At 36.5% G+C, this 18,769-nt stretch overlaps 1 protein-coding gene across 1 annotated transcript in view; it reads right to left on the bottom strand.

The window, feature by feature from the left end:
* Window positions 1-18,769, bottom strand: part of astn2 (astrotactin 2) — a 303,910-nt gene that overhangs the window by 209,885 nt on the left and 75,256 nt on the right. Inside the window, exon 3 of the mRNA XM_085279739.1 lies at window positions 3,642-4,068. Coding sequence (XP_085135865.1) covers window positions 3,642-4,068 — 427 coding nt within the window. The remainder of the gene's footprint in view (window positions 1-3,641; window positions 4,069-18,769) is intronic.

Below are 18,769 nucleotides of genomic sequence, written 5' to 3' on the forward strand. Positions count from 1 at the left end.
ATTTACAACTGAAATAAATACAAAGTAACTCCATTCAGCAGTTTTTGCAAGCAACATAACTTCACTAAAAGGAATAAAAGGCCCAACAGGAAGTAATATGGACTATTAAAACATAATAGAATCTTCAATTTGCGTTTAATGTTTCTTTTTGCTAATGAGATCCCATTACTAGTGAGTGAGAACTGATACAAAGCTATAATCTTAACATCTGACTAGCAGCATTGTACTTGCCTTAAAATTAAGCCTCAGCTATTTTAAGACCATTTTTTTTATTATATCAGAAATTATGTTCTGCTTTTTATCCACCAAGGAGGCAAAAACATAAGAGCATAGTGAAGTTCTTTGTGACAGTTTTGTTTGCCTGTTTGTGTGGTGTCTCAGTGTCAGATTAAACAAAACTAAAAAATATGAAAGAAAATGAACTTCCACGCCTAATTTAATGAAAATGGTGGAGGATGAGCAAAGGAAGAAATCAATACATTGTTTTGAATCTGGATACTCATGTTTAGTATATTACCATTATGCATGCCCATCCAGTGTGCCAAATGTAATCATTTTAATCCACATAATGCATTTTGCCAATCAGAAATGTGTTAATGTAGAATTTGTAGCAGTGATATGCGTCATGAGAACACATTTTTATCTCCAATACAAAATTCTCCTGTGGCGTCTAAGACATCTTAAAACATTTTCATGGTTTTGTTTAAGGACTCGTGCCATGCTAGGGAAATATTGGGGTCTGACTTAAAGCACAGAAAATATAGAGCTACTTAAAACACAGGTTTGTTTGAAACTGCTATACTTTATGACTGTAAATCCCCGTCCTCTTTTTGTAGATATCCTTTCCAAAAATGTAAGGTGAACAACGATAACAAAAAATATTATTTACTCTAAACTTTAGTTACCTTCTCGCCATAGACATTGATACAAGCTTTTCTATAAAAAACATACGTTTGTTTTGTTCTTTTAGTTATTGCATTCAGTCAGAGAATAATGTGACCTTGAAAGTTACTTTCAAAATAAGTGCGATACATTACTACCGAGCCTGTTACTGCACTGTTCATGGATGAACCAGTGAGGTGAATGCATTCTGCTGCTTACCTCTGCTCCAGAGTGTGTGTTAGATAGGACTAACAAGAGTCATTTTAAATGGAAATTGGATGGATTTGCTTGTTATTAATGTGAAGACCAGTGGCCCCATCCCAGATGCCCTCAGGACTGTGTTGGCAGAGCAGCGGTGTGAGTCCTAGGCCAGTCACTGAATATCTGAAGTAGTTAGTCACTCCTTGGACTTCTAATGCATTTGGTTTTGGGGAAATTATATTCTGAGAATAAAGCTTTTGTGGTTTTAATCTTGTATGTTTGCATATAGACACATTAAAGGTTAATGCATGAGTCAACAAACTAGTTGGGCCATTGAAGAAAATGAAAACATGCAAGGGCTAGGTTAATAAGTACATGGCAAATTCTGTGAAAACAAGTATTAGACTAAATTTTAATTAATCTATTAAATTAGACACATAGTGCAGCCAAAACCCAATAAACAATGCCAGCCACAAAGAACTTCACTATGCTTTTATGGTTGACAGTAATGAACCACAGTACAATCACATAACCCTTTGTCCTCTAGACAGACATATTGAGCCTGTAGGCTTGGGCCATTTTATCCCACTGGGAGGTAGTTGTTGACCATCCAAAACAAAGCATTAGTCACATTAGCAATTTATCACCGTCCACCATTAGCTCATTTTCCTGTCAGTCTCTCTACTAAATACAAAGAACAGTGCACTTCAAGTCAGTTATTTCTGAGAGAGTATCTCCATTTAAATCTAAGACTATGGAAGATTTCGAATAAGTTTAGTTTTATTCTTCAAATCTTAACCAAGTCAGTATGCATCACCCATTAAATCATGGCCAACAAAAAATAAATCATAAATAATTGTTGCATCACTACAAAGTCAAATTTGTTTTATTTGTATTAGTGAGGCTGTGTATTTAGACAGCAAATCTGATTTAAGTTTGATTTATGAATTTCATCCGTTTACATTGCCACATAAAATGCAGTAAAATAAAAATATCGAGAATAAAGAACACAAAAACAACACTTTTAACCTACTGTCATTCATAATTTATTTTAACAATTTGATATTACTGAAAGACTGCATTCATAAATTACAACTTTGATAATTTTTTTGATAACAACAAATTTACAAAAGAAACACCTGCTTGGTATGGGTGTTTTTGGATAAGGGCTGCTTTATTTGAGACAACATATATGAGATCTAAAAGAGACTGAGAGGAGAGGATGAATTGCTGGCCCAGTACACTAAAAATGTCAAGGATAAATAAATAGAGGTAGATCTTAATTTTAAATCGGTCACTTTTATGGATGAATCATGTCTTTAAATTTCTGTAGCTGAAAGATTAATAGCTTGTTAATCTGTCTCTATAGTTAATCTAAGGAATTCAAAGAACTGGAGATTAAATTGATGTAAATGTGAATATGGACATTTGTGTGTGAAAGTACTATATCCTAGAGTTTTGCAATTACAGTGAGTTCAGGTCAGTCTTTTGTTCAAAACTCTAGACATAATGATATTTTATCATCCTATTAATTTTTCCTCTATAAAAAACAAATGCTGAAACTGCATCAAACAACAGGTTTTCCACAGATTTCCCTTCTATAAATGTTTTTAAAACATAGACCAGTACTTAAATAGGATGATTTAAACTCAGAAAATTAAAATATCCATCAACTTCATAATTCTGAGCATTTTTAGCATGTTAATTGATTTAAATTTGTGATACAGAACAAATAACCAAGGAACCCTACAGTCCAACAGAGAAGGTTTGTGAGGGTACTGTAAACAAATACTTTATGCATAGCTTGAAATAACGATGTTTGCAGTGGAGTTTTAAATTTTATTGGCTAAAAAAAGTTTTATCATTACTTTATACGAAACATATTTATCTTGCTCAAAGTGGAGACCCATGACTCTTTTTACCAGGGATTAAAAAGCCGCCCACTGACAAAAGTCAGCATTTAATTGACGTGACAAGTGGCCTCTGTCACTTGACCTTCACAAATGATGTTAAATGACAGTACATTAGATTTGAACTTGATACATATAGTAGGTGAATGGACAGATATGACAGCCAAGAAGCAGCAGTGTATGTTTGAGACTGTGGCTTCCTTATTTTAGTAGGAAACAGTAGGACCAACTTAAAGATAGTATCGTTGCAAATGTTAGATGATGGCAGGAATCATACAAAACTACTTATTTTTCTGAAAAAATATAAGCAGTACATGCTGTGCAATCAACAACATGGGTGGGCTGGCCTTAGCCAAGTGAAATGTCCATGCTGAGTAATCTAAGCACCTGGCACAGAGACACTCCGTGGATGTACAAAACATGCTCATAAAAGCAGCACAGCTACCACTGAGCACGACACATTTCCTATGACACCTGCCATTCCTTTTTTTAGTATGTTGCTCACAGCTGCATGATAGGAACAAAACCAACATCATGCAGTTAATATGACAGGGATCCCATAAATCTTAATTTCATGCGTGCAGTGTTCATATTTCCATAATTCTAATTTCATTTTCAAGGAGAATGTCTTTCAGACAACCAACCTACCTCGTTTGTCAAAATTATGCTTAATATCGTCTTCTTTGCACATCATATCTGGATGTCCTTGGATGCCAACTCCATAGTCATCTAGGACCTTCCCATCACTAAGCTTGTTGTGGATCTGGTTGGGTGTGGAGTTAAGTGAGTGCCCGCCTGCGTCCACCTCGTCATCACAGTCGTAATCGTCAAGAATTGGAGTCTCACGAATAGGCATTCCAATGACAGAGCTGCCATGCTGGTGTGTGCTTCGAGAACCCCGATAACTGTCACGGCCCTGCGGTCCGAGCAGAACGGAGGGAATGTAGTGGATCTCATGTGTGGCCTCGGTACTTGCACTCTTTTGGGGGATACGGCGACGCTTGCACCATCGATGGCGGGTATACAGCACAAGGGTGAAAAGGAGGATTAGGAGGAGGAGTGCTATGAGGCCTCCCTGGATAAAAGTAAAACAAAGGAGAAAAAGACTGAATATCAGGAAGGCACACAACGACAACTCTTAATGAGAGCAAATTCAGAGAACTTAAGATATTTTACTGGTAACCAGCTTTAATTTTACAAACTGCAAAATAAAGAGAGGGCTTTGCATCTTATAATAACAATTATAATCACCGCCTCAGTGCCAGTTATATTAGGCTGAATGCCAATTAGCACAATTTGCCAGCTAATAAAGGAGGTCTGGCAATCAACACTTTGACATGAGAGTTCTCAAAGCAACATGAGGCTAACAGAGTTCTGAGAAAGTCTATTTGTACCAGTCTTTAAAAATAACAATAATCTTACACTGTGGAGAAAAGGGTATTGCAAGTTTGATCTAATCAACAAGCATGTCACATTTTCACAAATTTAATGTATGTATACTCAATTTGTTAATATGAATGGTAACTAGGCTTCTATGTTCTATCTCCAGTCTCTGTGAGACAACACAAGCTGATGAGGGGCGAAAGTATTTTATACATGAAAGAGGAAGAAAACAGAGCATAGCCCTATAGCAATGAAGACATCAGCAAGCCATTAGAAGATAGGAAGGCTACAGATACATGTAACACACTGTATTCGGCACATGGAATACAGTGAACTGAACTGAACATGTACAGCAGATATAAAACACAATAAAAATAAATAATACTAAAAACTACCACAAACCAAACTCTGCAGTTCTCAGGAATCATTTTACATCATGAGTTGCAAATCAAATCAATAAAGTGAATAAATGATTTGCATTATACTATGTACATGCCACTGCTGTTTCCATTCCTTATTTGAAGTCTCACTAACAACTACAGACAGAGGTTCAGCATAAATAATTTTCTTTGTAGCAATGTTGCATCTCAACCCCCCTCGGAATGAGCACACATACCAATACACAAAGGTTATTAGCCCGTTTTGCCCTCTTTCTTCCCTAAGCCCTTACTATACCCCTGTAAATTCACCAAGGAGCATCACATTTCTCCAAGGTTCATTCAATATCTGACCACAGAAACATCAAACACCGCGCCATACGCAGTTGTTGGATGATAACGTAAATCCATATGCACAGACAGAATGGTTGGAAGTACCGGAGGGCATGACTTATTCTTTGATTTTTCACACTGGCCCCCAATAGGTGAGACGTAATATTGAATTCTGCAAGACATAGTTACCTAAGGGTGATAAATTTATAATGTCAGACAGAAAACACAGCGTCAGCACTTTTCCAAGTACATAAATAACAGTGCGGCTATATTTACAAAATTATACGGGCACATGCACATATACATGCACAAATAGGAACACAGAAAATCATATGCACACGCACACACACGCACACACACACACACACACACACACACACACACACACACACACACACACACACCACAACAGAGTAATAAATAAAAACCACAAGGGTTCATTCATCACAACATTTAAAATTCCATCTTCATGACTGAAAACAAACCCCTTTCAAATTAGAACTCATGCACTGCCGAGTGTCCATAAATCAAATATGCTGAGGGGTGAGGCAGCAGAGAGGACTAGTATCATACACATGCTTGTCCATTAATCTCCAAAAGGATGGCAGCTTTGGAGAAATATATTCTCAAATTCCCCTTAGTATTTTTCGTCTGCAATGGTTTCCTCTAAACAACAGGAAAAAAGAATAGACTGACATTTAATTTTAGGCACAGGGTAATAATGGTGTCACATTCGATGGTTTGGTAGGACAACCATTAAATGATTGTCAAAAATGAAAATAATATGGATAAAATGCTGCCTAAAACATTTACATAGATAGGTATTAGTTCACCTCAATATCCACTTAAAGTGAAATTAAAATATTAATTGTCACTTTCTATGAAAATGTGATTACACACTCTACAGTGGATCTATATAGTATAACATAGTTTGCCATGAAAACCCATAATTATCCCACTTAAATTAAAAAAAAAGTGCTGCTCTATAATGAAGTGTCAGGTGGTTGCTGTGGAAACTACAAGTGAAACTGGGTTTTGAAAAGAAATTGTATTTCCTGTTGTTGTAGTAGGTCTACAGAAATCCATCATATTCTGTGGTATTTTTTGTAGTGCGGCTGCCATGTGAGGAGAACATATCTCTGAAAACTGGGAAAACAGACAAAAGGCCAAAACTTTGAATTTATAAAAAAGCATAAGGAGATATATTTTTATAACAACGGAAAAATTCAGAGATGAAATAAAAGGCTTGAGCACTGTGTGGAATGATAGATCTCTCCAGAGGTCCACAGAGGGATTAAAAACCATTACTAAAGCATTTGATGGATGTATGTATCAAAATATCTAGTTAAACTTAGCACATCCGGTCAAGCAAGTGATTATGTGCTAATATGAAAATATCTAGCGGAGCCTGCACCTACTGAACTTGATTTTTTGTCGACAGCAGATGTCTCCTCTCGTCATCTGAACCATCTCTGTGAAAGTTGTCCTTAAGGAGTCCTTAAAGGAGTTATAAAAAGTTTATTCACACTGCACTTTAACTCCTCAACATCACACATGTATGCTGACGTGCTTAACAAGAGAAAACCTTTCTGCTGAGATGATAAATCACAGTGTAACTTGTTCATTTTGCTTGCGGCTTGTGCAATGTGCACGTGCAAACAGCTCCTCCAGTTTTTGTTAACAGAACCTGCACGCGTCCATGAACATGAGAGAAACTACAGACTCCATTGTTTCACAGTACAATGCTTTCCTGAGACATAAGGTGAGAGATTGATTTCACTTTGGTATGTTTTAGTTAATGCCTATTTTTAGATTTGACTGGGTAAGTACTGCTTGTCATCATGTTGGATCACCAACTATTATGGAAATACTGGAAAATACTGGAAGACTCTCTGAAAAGTTGCATTGGTGAACTTGTCTTTCAAATACTTTTTTCTTTACCTTTCTATTTTTCTCTCTCAAATTTCCCTCATCATCTAATCTCACAGCAATTTTCTCTGCACTTACCACTGTTCCCACTTTTTCTCTCTCTCTTGCTTGATTACTATATGTCTCTCAGTTTCCATTCTCCCTCATGTTTGATCACATTTTTTCTCTACTCTTCACTACAACAGCCATATAAATTCATAGTGGCAGATGTAGCCATGAGGGAAAATGGGTTTTGTGTTCATCTTCAAACCCTACAAATCCCTGCTGCTTTAGTCCTAAATGACTTTACAGGAAGGAGAGTGGCTGCAAGCCCCATATTTCTACACTTTTCTGAAGATTTAGTGCAGTTCGTGATTATTTTCCTTACTTTGCATTTCTTTTTTCTATTGCTCCTAAATTACTTTGTGTTATTCTTTCTTTTTACCTTTTACTTTTCTCTCTGTAACATCACCCTTTAGCTTTTTATTAGTCTTTTTGCTCTTGCCCCGACTTTTTTTTTTGCCTTTCATTCCCCTAACCTCACGTTTTCTCTGTACTAGCTACTAGATCATGTTCCCTCCTTCCTTTCATGTTCCCCTGTCAAGCTTGATTACCACCATTACATCCCTTCTCAGTTACTCCTTATTCCCTTTCTTCAGCAGACTGAATTGAATATAGCTATAGACACCAGCACTGAATTATTAAACAATTTTACAAACCTTTTTTTTTTCCCAATTGAGAAAGTAACAAATTTACCCTGACTAAACTGACTAAACCCTGACTAAAAATTAACATAATTATCCCCAGATATATACATCTTTAATTTTTAAAAAGGTATTCCCACCTTTAGGATGAAAATAAAACACACATCAATAATATAATAAATGACAAAGAGACAATATTTAAAATTAAAATAACGAATAAACCATTTGTGTAATAATCACAAATGTTGCTCTTGTTTTAAAAATCAAGCCAAACAGCAAACCAATACAAAGCTAATCTAATTTTCTTAACAGTAGATAAGAACACCAATGACAACAACATTTGTCAGAGATTGTGGATGTTAAGTTTTGTTGCTTTTTGCTTCTATGCAACTATGTTGCTACTGTATGGTCGGAATTGAGAAGAACATCTCAGGAGGATGACCTATGGCAGTTTATAAGCCACAAGTCATGCTCTGACACGGTTTGGCAGTCTACCTACCAATATTGATGGAGATTGACTCAGCAATATAATATACTGGTGAGGAAAAAAAAGAAGATGTGAGTCCATTCTGTTATCACTAATGACAACTATTAGGGTCTCTAATTAATGTAGTAAACCTATGCCATTCTGGAATCAGGGACTGCAATATACCACAACCTCATCTTAGAAAATCTTTCCACCAACAGAATGGCCTAAGACCTCAAATGCTGCCCACATAGTGCATGTTACTTGCAAACAACACCACCTCCAGTTGTGAAAAACGTGTATATCTTTTATAGTAAACTGGTCAAAACAGTTAAATAATAGCATAATTTTACTGTTATTTAGTAGTTAAATTTCAGTGTCTTCAAAAACTAAAAAGAAGAGAAAACATATGTACAAGGAAAACCAGAAGTAAGATTGAAAATAAGAAGAATAAAAAGAAAAATAAGAAGAAATATGGTGCACAGTTGACAATTGACTATATCAAAAAGAAACAGTTAAGTAAGTAAAGCAAAGTAAAGCCATATATGAGAAACTAAGAATAAAAATACATGAGAAAAAGCAATTTTTGAATATTGCATTAAAGAGGAAACTGATTAAAGGCAAGCAGAATACTGAACTGAATAGATTGGACAATATACCAAGTGACATCGAGTCAGTTCCTTTTTATTAACTGGAAATTCATGTTGAATTGTGGTTATTTGCACCACTGACACACCCATTTTTTTTTTTTTATCTTACTGTTACAATCTACAGATTATGCAGACTGTGTGGAGTGTGATATGGCAGGCAAACTGGATTCAACAAAAAGCAAGCAGTTTTATTAGGCTGTTAAAGAGTTCAAAAAGTAAAACATAAATTGAAAAAAGGAACTATAAACTGTATTTACAGGCATAAGCAGCACATGGAGAATGTAAACAGACACTGACAAACCCTAAAGGGAAGGCAGCACTGTGTATAAACAGAAGGGCAAGAACAGCAGACAAGAACACAGCTGGGTATCAAGATGCAGGTAAAAGCAATCAAGGACAATGAGATGGGAGGGAAGGTAAAACAAAACTAACTATTTAAATAAAACAGGAAAAGAGAAGTATTAACTAAATGGGGAAATCCATACATTAATGAACTCAATATAGTGGGATTGACACAACAGGATAGAAGTGAGGGAAGAATACTCTACTACAACAAAGAAGCAGATATAAACACTAAGAATTAAACAGAGATATTTAAATAATCAAAATTTGAAAGTCCATAAACACAAAAGGATCCTGATTCTTAGATCTATTTTTTGTTTGTTTTTTGCTTTTTTAATTTGTTTTTTCTTGATTTGATTTCACTACAAACAGGAACAACCCTCTTTTCATCATGGCCTCAGTTAACTTTTAATGCAACACCATTGTAACACTACGACCATATTACTAGAATCTGGTATGCATATGCAATATCACTTTAATTAACAACACATGAAATATTCTTGAATCCATCCATCCAGTATTTTCCAGCTCCAGCTTTTTCAATTAGGATTAGGATTCAACTTTATTGACATTAGACATGTACAAATACAGGGTAACGAAATACAGTTCATGAGGTCATGAGGGTGCTAGAGCCAGTCACAGCAAGCGGGGTAAACACTAGACAGACAACCTATCACAGGGCTTCTAGAATAAATGTTTTGGGGGTTTTTTCTGAATCTTAACATTCTATGAAAGCTGAAATCCTCTATTATACATATTTAAAAGGAAACATTTTTAACAACACTACTGTGGACTATAACTCTAACATTTTAAATTACAGGCGAAAAAAAAACATGCAGAAACCTAATATTTTGGATACATTTTTTTTTTATCAATTAGTACCCCAGAAATAGGACGCATATATTGGCATGTATGTAAGGTAGATTACATGTTTAAAATATAAAGAGGCCATCTGTAAATCTTCTCAGAGAGAGAGTCTGTGTGTGTGTGTGTGTGTGTGTGTGTGTGTGTGTGTGTGTGTGTGTGTGTGTGTGTGTGTGTGTGTGCGCGCGCATACCCAGAATCAGAATGCATTCTAAATCTAAATCTAAATTAATTTAATCCAACTGTATAAGCAATGTAACACCATGAAGGACTCTTTGATACATTAGGAAACACCATCACCATAGCTTCACTGTGTACTTGAATCCAGATCCTGGCCTGTTGAACGAACAAGCAGATGTTTGCTATGTATAAGAAAAACAGCTGATGATCTTAGTCAAAATGTACAACTAAAGATCAAATTGATGCAATACATAAATGTATAAAACTACTTTACTGCAGTGACTGAGTTATATAGTGTAATGAAGAGAAAACAGACAAAGATGCTAAAAACCCCAAATACATGAATGAATTTTAGATGTTAGCTTGTGGTTATAAACCATCTTATAAAAACAGAGTAAAGCTAAAAAACCGGGTAACTTCAGCTTATAATCATGCAATCATACATGAATATTCATACTGAATGTACATTAGAGAAGATGTCTGTGTCTTCTAAATCGATATGGACACAAGAAGCAGTTTATGTATTTCACTATTATAAAAAAAACAAAACAAAAAAACAGACAAAGCTCAATCGAGACAGTTTACAGGGGAGCTTGAATATGGTGGCATCATACATATTTGGCTGGAAAAAATATGACTACTTTGAGCAGCAGACAGTCGAGAGGTTAAGAACCCCAAAACAAAATCTCATTAGACTTTATTATTAATCTTGATTGTAGTGAATGTGCATTAAATATATTCAATCACTGACTAATTACAGACAACAGAGCTAATGAAAGGAGCAGCAGCATGCCCAGTCAGGGGTTTGTTATGCTTTAAAATATACAATACAATGCTGTCAGATTCTTTTGTTTGTTCGTTTAATCTGAGCTGTCAGTCTTCTTAAGAGTGGTGAGATAAACAGATGTGTTGTAATAATGTAGCTAAGAAATCAGACTATTTGCATACGCTATTTCCACTGCAATTTCCTGTTCATTATTATTATTATTATTACACTTTCATAAATGATAAGCGCAGCATATTTACTTTTATTACCTGAGAAGACATCACGAAGAGTGAGTGAAATGGCTATTTCGCATGTTGTCCGAAGTCTTTGGACAAGAGCCTTTTTTTGACTAGCTTCCTTACAAAATGCATTGTCAGCATTTATTATGATTTTTGCATCTGAGTTTGGTGTTCAGATTTGCACTCAAGCATGCATAGCAATAATAAAGTATGTAGCAATTTCTGTTGTTCTATCTAATCTCTGTAAAATTCTTACGACTCTCAATCTGATGGCATTGCTTCTGTTGAGGACCAAAATAGCACTGTCACCATGGATATCTCAGATGTGTCACTTCTCTTTGGCCCATTCATAGGAAAAAGTAATCTGCAACAGCAGATGTCTAACCAGATGCACATTACATATTTTTTTTTAAAAAGTAAAGGATTAAAGAAAGATTAACTGTAAATACCTTATCTTTGTAAAAAGAAATATCTAATAACTACATATCTGATTAGTTTTGAGCCTTCCACCATCTCTCTCTCGCCCCCTCACTTGAACCACTCTCCACTCTCTTGCTTCAATAGCTCCTACAGAGCCTTAAATTTTTTGACTTTTATGTGTACTTGACAAGCATAACTCCCTAATGATCCTAATAAGCTTCTTTATGCAGTGAAACAACACGATGCAGAGCCAACACATGCAACACATGCTCTGTGGTTTAGCCACCATCTGTGCATAGGAGAGGCAGTGGCTCACTGAACCCCAGTAATCAGCCACCTCCTGCTACAAAGGAAGGTTGGACTAAAACAACCTTTATTGCATACTTAAGAGTAAATTACACTGAAATACTCACACGCTAAACTGCTTGCAGTCAAAAGATTGATCAATTTCAAGATTAAAGAACAAAGAGATCGCATGTACGCATTATCCTACAGATGACAATACTCAAGCTATCACAACCACAACACACAAATCCAAGTATGTACTTGTAATATATTTGGGCTTGCTTGAATGGACTGTTTTTGTGTTTATGCCATTGTCTTTCACACAGAGTCTGCAAAGGCTAAACATCATTTCCCTCTCACTCCATTTTTTTCTGTCACCATCTTCTATTTGTCAACCTCCTCCCTGCGCAGTATCTGTTCCCACTATCCCTCTCTCCCAGCAGGAAGTTAAAGTGGCATGTGCCCTAGCATCTGCTCTCCATTCTCTATGTCCAAGTAGAAGTTGCAGTGTGAATGACAAGATGAATGTTCCCATTCCAATTATTTACCTTGGAAATCACATGCCTGTCTATTACTGGGTTTCATTAAGAAATACTTATAGTAATTCTTTCATTCCTGGTAATGCAAAGCATAGCAGGCTTCCTAAAATAAGTGGGTAAATTATATGGTACAAATCTCTATCAGTGGCATTATACTGTATGTAACAGCTGCTTGTCTCGATCATTAATTAATTAATTAATGTAATAATTCACTTACTAGGTCAGGGGAAGCTCTGATGTTCAACAGTATGCACAAACTGTTGAACATCAGAGTCATTTGGGATTAAGACTACGTGCTGTCATAGACTTGTGCTGTTGTTGAGAACTATGAATTGAAAAATAACATTTTATAAGGCTTATGCAAAGGTATATGTTTTAAATCGACTGGAAAGGTAAAGATTTTTGATAGAAGTGAAAAAATCTATCCGAAAGTGAAAAATAATTTCCAGTCCAGTCCTCAGCTCGAGCCATGTAAATCACTAGAGAAATTACAGTGACCAAAAGTCCCTACCTAATCATAAAATCTGATTACACTGTGATTGAAAACTGAATTAAAATCTTCTACAGCTTAACTGGAAAGCACCAGGTCGACCTTTCCATTTTGTCCTTCTCTCCATGGGAATGAATACATGTTACCATCATTTTCTCCCCACCCCTTCCTACATTGTCTTAGATCCTATCCCTTCTCCTATCCCTTCATTACTACGCCTCTCTGTCTTCGCCTTTAACATACCACAGGGATCTGTCACACAGAGGGAAAAGATTTTATGGCAGATAATGCTACCTTGAGCCGTAGCTTTGTGAATTACACCACTGAATTAGGGGTGATTTGCGCTCCTCCCACCTGCACTGCAACTAAAGGAAGACCTTTAGCATCCTGCACCCACAACTTCCTCTTTCAGCTAGATGAACAATCTACCTGAGAGATCTTCTTCTTCAGTCTTTTACTAAATGATAAGGTCTGCATTATAGACCTTAGAGTACACAGATAAATAACATATCAGATCCGCAGATGAGCAGTTACAAAAAGATTGTTTTGGTTTCCCTTAGTGTTGTGTTTATCTCCCATTTTTTTTCCATTCTGTTTGTTCTTTAGTGGCGTTCAAACCTACATGCTGTCTGCAATTCATGAACTTTAAATAGGTTTAGCCAAAAGACACCAGTGCTATTTTATTAGCTAGCACTAGCTTGCTTAGTTAGCAAGCTGCATTCATAAACTGGAGAAGTGCAACACAGTAATGCACAGATCACCTAATTATTCTAACTAATGCACTAAAGAAAATTAGAATTTCTCTCACCACAACTGGAATACACACTTTAGGGAAGCTAGAATATTAGTCAGATGCAATAGGGTCATGCCACTTTGACGAAGTCCAGTTCAGTGACTCTGAGTAGTGGATAAGGCCCAGCAGACTCCTTGGACACCTGTCAACCAACAACCTAGAGGACACCTAGAGGATCTGCAGTTTTTTGTCACTTTGGTATTATTTGTTTTTTTTTTCAGCTCTGGAAGTATATACCATTGCATCCCAATGGTATGTATCAAAGGCATTCGGTTATATTTTTTTTATTATTTCTTTCTATTTTTCCTAATTTATAAACGATGACATTTTGCTCAGGTAGTTTTGCACATTACAAAATAAGCAGCATAAATCAGATGATATGGAATCCCTTAAACTGCAATTTAAAACAACCAGAAAAAAAGTGTTGAAAAACCAACACAAAAAGGATAATTGAATGTTCTACTCATGAGAGCATCCCCAAAAAACTAAAACATTGTGTATTGTAAAATTACGCATGTTTAAAAATGTCTCTGCATTTAGATAATAGCTAGTATTTCACTACCACTGTCATGGACCCTGGGTCTATTTCTCAGTATAACAACATCCCGTGATGCTCACTGTTTGCATGGTAACCAAATATAATTGCCTGATGACCATGCACCGCTGCCTGTTCATTACTGCGGGAAATTAGTACTTCTGGAAAAAAAATGAATAAAAAAAATTCTACAATGCCTACCCCACTTTCAAACCCCCACTTCACTCAACCACACCACATTATGGCTCTTTCATTTGCTGTAGCATGGCAAAAAAAATAATATGTGATTAGAAATGTGTTGCTAATATTTGCAGTGCTGTTAGTGTACATGGGGCCTGAGTTGCTAAAGCTGTTGGTAAGAAGGTAGTGAGAGGGTCTGAACAATGAGACTCTTGGGGTGACTTTGATTGAAAAAAAACAGCAAAGGCTGAGTAGTGAAAGTGTCAGAGAATGGATTTTCTCCTGTGTAAGGATAAAAGCATCACAGTGTGGACAATGGTACATATTTGTAAAGAGCAGCATGTGGGAAAATAATGGTTGACACACATTTTTTTGTTGGTCCCTAATTTTTTTCCCAAGGTTTATTAGGACTATTTTGTTTTTGTGGTGACATCAGCGACGACTGTGTGGTATTTAACATAATAAAACACAAGGCTAAATCTGAAAAATAAATGACTTTGCCTCCTGCTAGAGAAAGACATATTCTTGCCTTGAAAGCTGGCGGGTGCTATGGAGCTATGTGTGATTATAGATGCTTTTATATGTTAGGGTGCTCCAGCCCGTTTACTTGTATCAGAGGCAGCTGGGGCCTCAGCCCTTGTTATATCCCCTGTCGTTTCGCTTGAAGTGAGGCCTTTATTTGTATCTGCAGCTGTCGGCCAAGTGTTACCACAACAGCTTGCGCGAGTAGACCTGTCAGCGAGCGCCAGCAGCTGAAGGGGAAGGTAGTCTTTGTCCATTTGTGCCAGATGCAATCAAAAACTCACTTTCACCCTCACTCCCGCTCTCCCCACCCCCAAACACCCTATTGCTGGTCTCTTCTCTTGCTTCACATATCACAGCAATGTCTCCTCAGTTCAATGCCAGCTCCACAAAGTATATTTCATGTCCTGTAAAGAGCGCATTTTGACACTTGCTTACACTTACTGTAGCCCAGACCTGGCCTGACTTGCCTTTAAATTTGGCTTAGGAGAAGGTGGGGAAATAAAAATGTACTATCCTGCAGAGAAAATATCTAATGAATGTGATTGCCTATAGAATGCTAATAGATGTCAGGGGTCTTAATATCACTTTCAAATCCAATTCAAATAGCACAGATGTTTCAAATTGGTGCTTGAGTCATTAATGGCTTTGAATAAAACACATCTGCTATCATTAGCACTGAAGGGAGAAAAACAAGCAGCTCAAATATATATTAAAGGGATTTTTTCCAGTTACAGTACTTTGAGGGGCCATTAAAAGAACAGCAGGAATTGGGATTAATCAATAATGAGATACAGAATGAGGAAAGGAGAAAAATGTGTCTGCCACCCAAGAGTACATGTCTTTAAAGTGATGCATCAATATATAACGACACTCTTCAGCAAAAGAAACCTTTTTCGGTTGCAGTGAATGTCTTCCTGCTTGCTCTGAAGCTTTGCTTAGTTTTAGTATGGCTGTGATTCATGTAGGTTTGGACAAAAGGACAAGACAGTGCACCCTAAAAACTTCTCAACTTTTGTGGCTTTTGTATGAAATGCTATAAATCTAGTACATTCCAGTTATAGAACCAGAAATGAGCTTGAAATTAGTAGATGCCGTCCCTGCAGCTAAGGCATTACTTAAGAAACTGCTTTACTGATTGTTCTCTGTAATGCACTGCAATTACATGTTCTAAGAACTGAAATTTACATCCACTCACATACAAAGAACCTTACAAACAATAGCTCATTGCTCAAGCCATTTTATACATTTACATTAAATTGTCATCTAGACGTGCAGGTGCTCCGCACATATAAGTAAGCAATTGTCCACTTCTACGCACTCTCTCTCAAATTACATCATGAAAGCATCTCTTCATGCACGCACACAACCATTCACATACATGGACAAGGTTATTCAATAAGCCTCTCTCATCCACATCACACTTTTTCTTTTGTCCCCCAAAACTCCGAGCCTTCATCAGTTACTGTTACCCAGGCAACAGACGGAGACGGATGAAGGTGAGTGAATAGTGAGAAGAAAAAGGGAAAAACCAAAGATGGGGAGATGCAGCCACTTGAGTTTTGTCTCTCCAAAGGTAAACTATAAATACCTTCCTCCCTCTTTTACTTGCTGTACAACTGGGAATGTTGAGAAAACTAATTCGCTTTGGTCACGACACTTTGCCCAACCAAACAAGTACTCCACTACAACAGTTTGTGTTTTAAAGCCCTACTTACCTTTTCTCTGTGTGTGTTTGTGTGTGTGAAAGAGGGGACAGCTAAGTGCTGTGCATAACGAGGTCTATATTTTTTTGTAATATGTTACATATATTCTTTATTTTTTCCCCCTCTGTACACCACTTCAGGGGATTTTTAAATCTGTTTTTACATTTTCATATCTAGTCCCCCATTTTCACAGGCTCCACACTAATTGGACAATTGGCCGGTTGAGGTCTGTTCCTTTACTTTTTCATGAAAAATAAAGAATAAAAGATCTGGAGTCAAAATGTTAAATGTTGTACCTCAGTCTAAGGTACAAAGAGTGAAGGAGGTGATCATTAGGCAAAAAACAACGAAATAAACCTGCCAGAGACATAGCAAAAAGCCACAATGTGGTGCATTCTTCAAAAGAAGTAAAGCGCTGCCCAAATCAGCAACACTATAAAGTGGTTGGTCACAGCATTCTTTCTTTTGTTAAGAAAACCCCTTCACAACATCTTGTGGAGGTATGTGTACATTTGTATTTATTTATTTATTTTTAAGCAAGAATAATCCAAAGGAGGGGATTTTGCAGACACGTGACTGCTTATCTCTGTTGGCCATTTTGGACATGTAACAATCCTGACACGTCAGGTAAGTGAAAAGCCTACTAAACATTATGCAGAAGAAATAAACTATGGCAACTATGAGTTAACAGTGTATATTCTCTCTTAAAGGGAGAAAAACACTTTCATGGCAAACATTTTACTTGTCATGTGGAGAAATTGGGCAAGGGGAGGACTAAAATGGATGTTTACTTACTTCCTCTGAGTATGTTTACTGATGCTGTGAAGTGCAACCCTGGCACTCTCCCTGAGTTCACGCCAAACAATTTATATCATTATGTTATCAACAACCCCTCGAATTATACTGGACGAGATCCGAAGCCCTTCAAATCTTTGGATGCATATCAGAATTTTGTGTCAGGATAAGTAACAAACCTCAGTCACTGGAACTGTAGTCACTGGATCGCGTGGACCACGGTCACTCAGGGATTTACCTGAGTCAATATAGCTCATGTGGGATTGATGACAGTGATACTAAGGTGAGTTAATTAGCTGCTGTTAGCTCCTGTTTACTGCTATTTGCCACTGTTACTGAAACTTTTTAGAAGGGGACCTAATGTGGGCAGACTCGCACTTAGCAAATAATAAAACTAATATTAATACTCTCATGCAATGTGAGAGTGTAATCAAACTGTTGATCATAGGGAAAGTAATTAAAAAAGCTTAGGATACTAAAGTCTAAAATTAGCTCATAATGTTATGTTATTGTTTAGCTGGCTCTTGTAATTGTAAGAGCCAGCTAACTTCAGTTTAGGAGTGAGGCTTCAGGTGAGGTGGAAGGAGATGAGAAAGAAAAAAATTAGTAAGAAAATGAAAATATAAATGTAAAAATGCTAAATGGTTAAATATTAGTTAAGACAGATAGTGGCGATTTGAAAAATTCTACTAAATTTTAACTGATACTGCTGTGTCAGCGAAATAGTTACTTTTGTCTTTTTCTATCCAGATGAGTAGGAACGTGAAAAATACAAACAAAGAAGTCTTTTTTTCCATAATGACTGCTGCACCCAACAGTGCAGCAGAATATAGGGGTTGTGGGGGGAAATAACACTGATAATTTCAGTGTAAACAACTTATGAATTATTGAACACGATTGCTACCGGATATCATGTCCTCTAATACCAGCTCTAAAATGCAAATGACGGCACATGCAAAACTTCTACAGACAAATTTACACCTTAGTACTAAAATAATAATCAGATTTTAAGAAGTGAATTTAATCTAAATACAACCTAAACAAAGAAGGTCGTGTTTCTATGTCTGGATGTGAGTCTTACCACTCCAAACCCAGCATTTCCTGATAAACAGTATACTGTAGCATAATTGTAACCACTTGCTTGCTTGAATTATTTACTTACTGAATTTTATTTATTTGTATTAATCACTTCTTGTTGCAAAAAGGACCTGCCCTTACAATTAATATAATGCTTAAGTGCATGGCATACAGTAGACTTCTACCTGGCTTATGTTTAAAATATAACATAAAAAATTAACA

This window comes from Mchenga conophoros, linkage group LG7 (genome assembly GCF_057382185.1).
Source record: "Mchenga conophoros isolate Kocher_MC1m ecotype Shallow Benthic linkage group LG7, M_conophoros_male_GT1.1, whole genome shotgun sequence".
NCBI lineage: Eukaryota > Metazoa > Chordata > Actinopteri > Cichliformes > Cichlidae > Mchenga > Mchenga conophoros.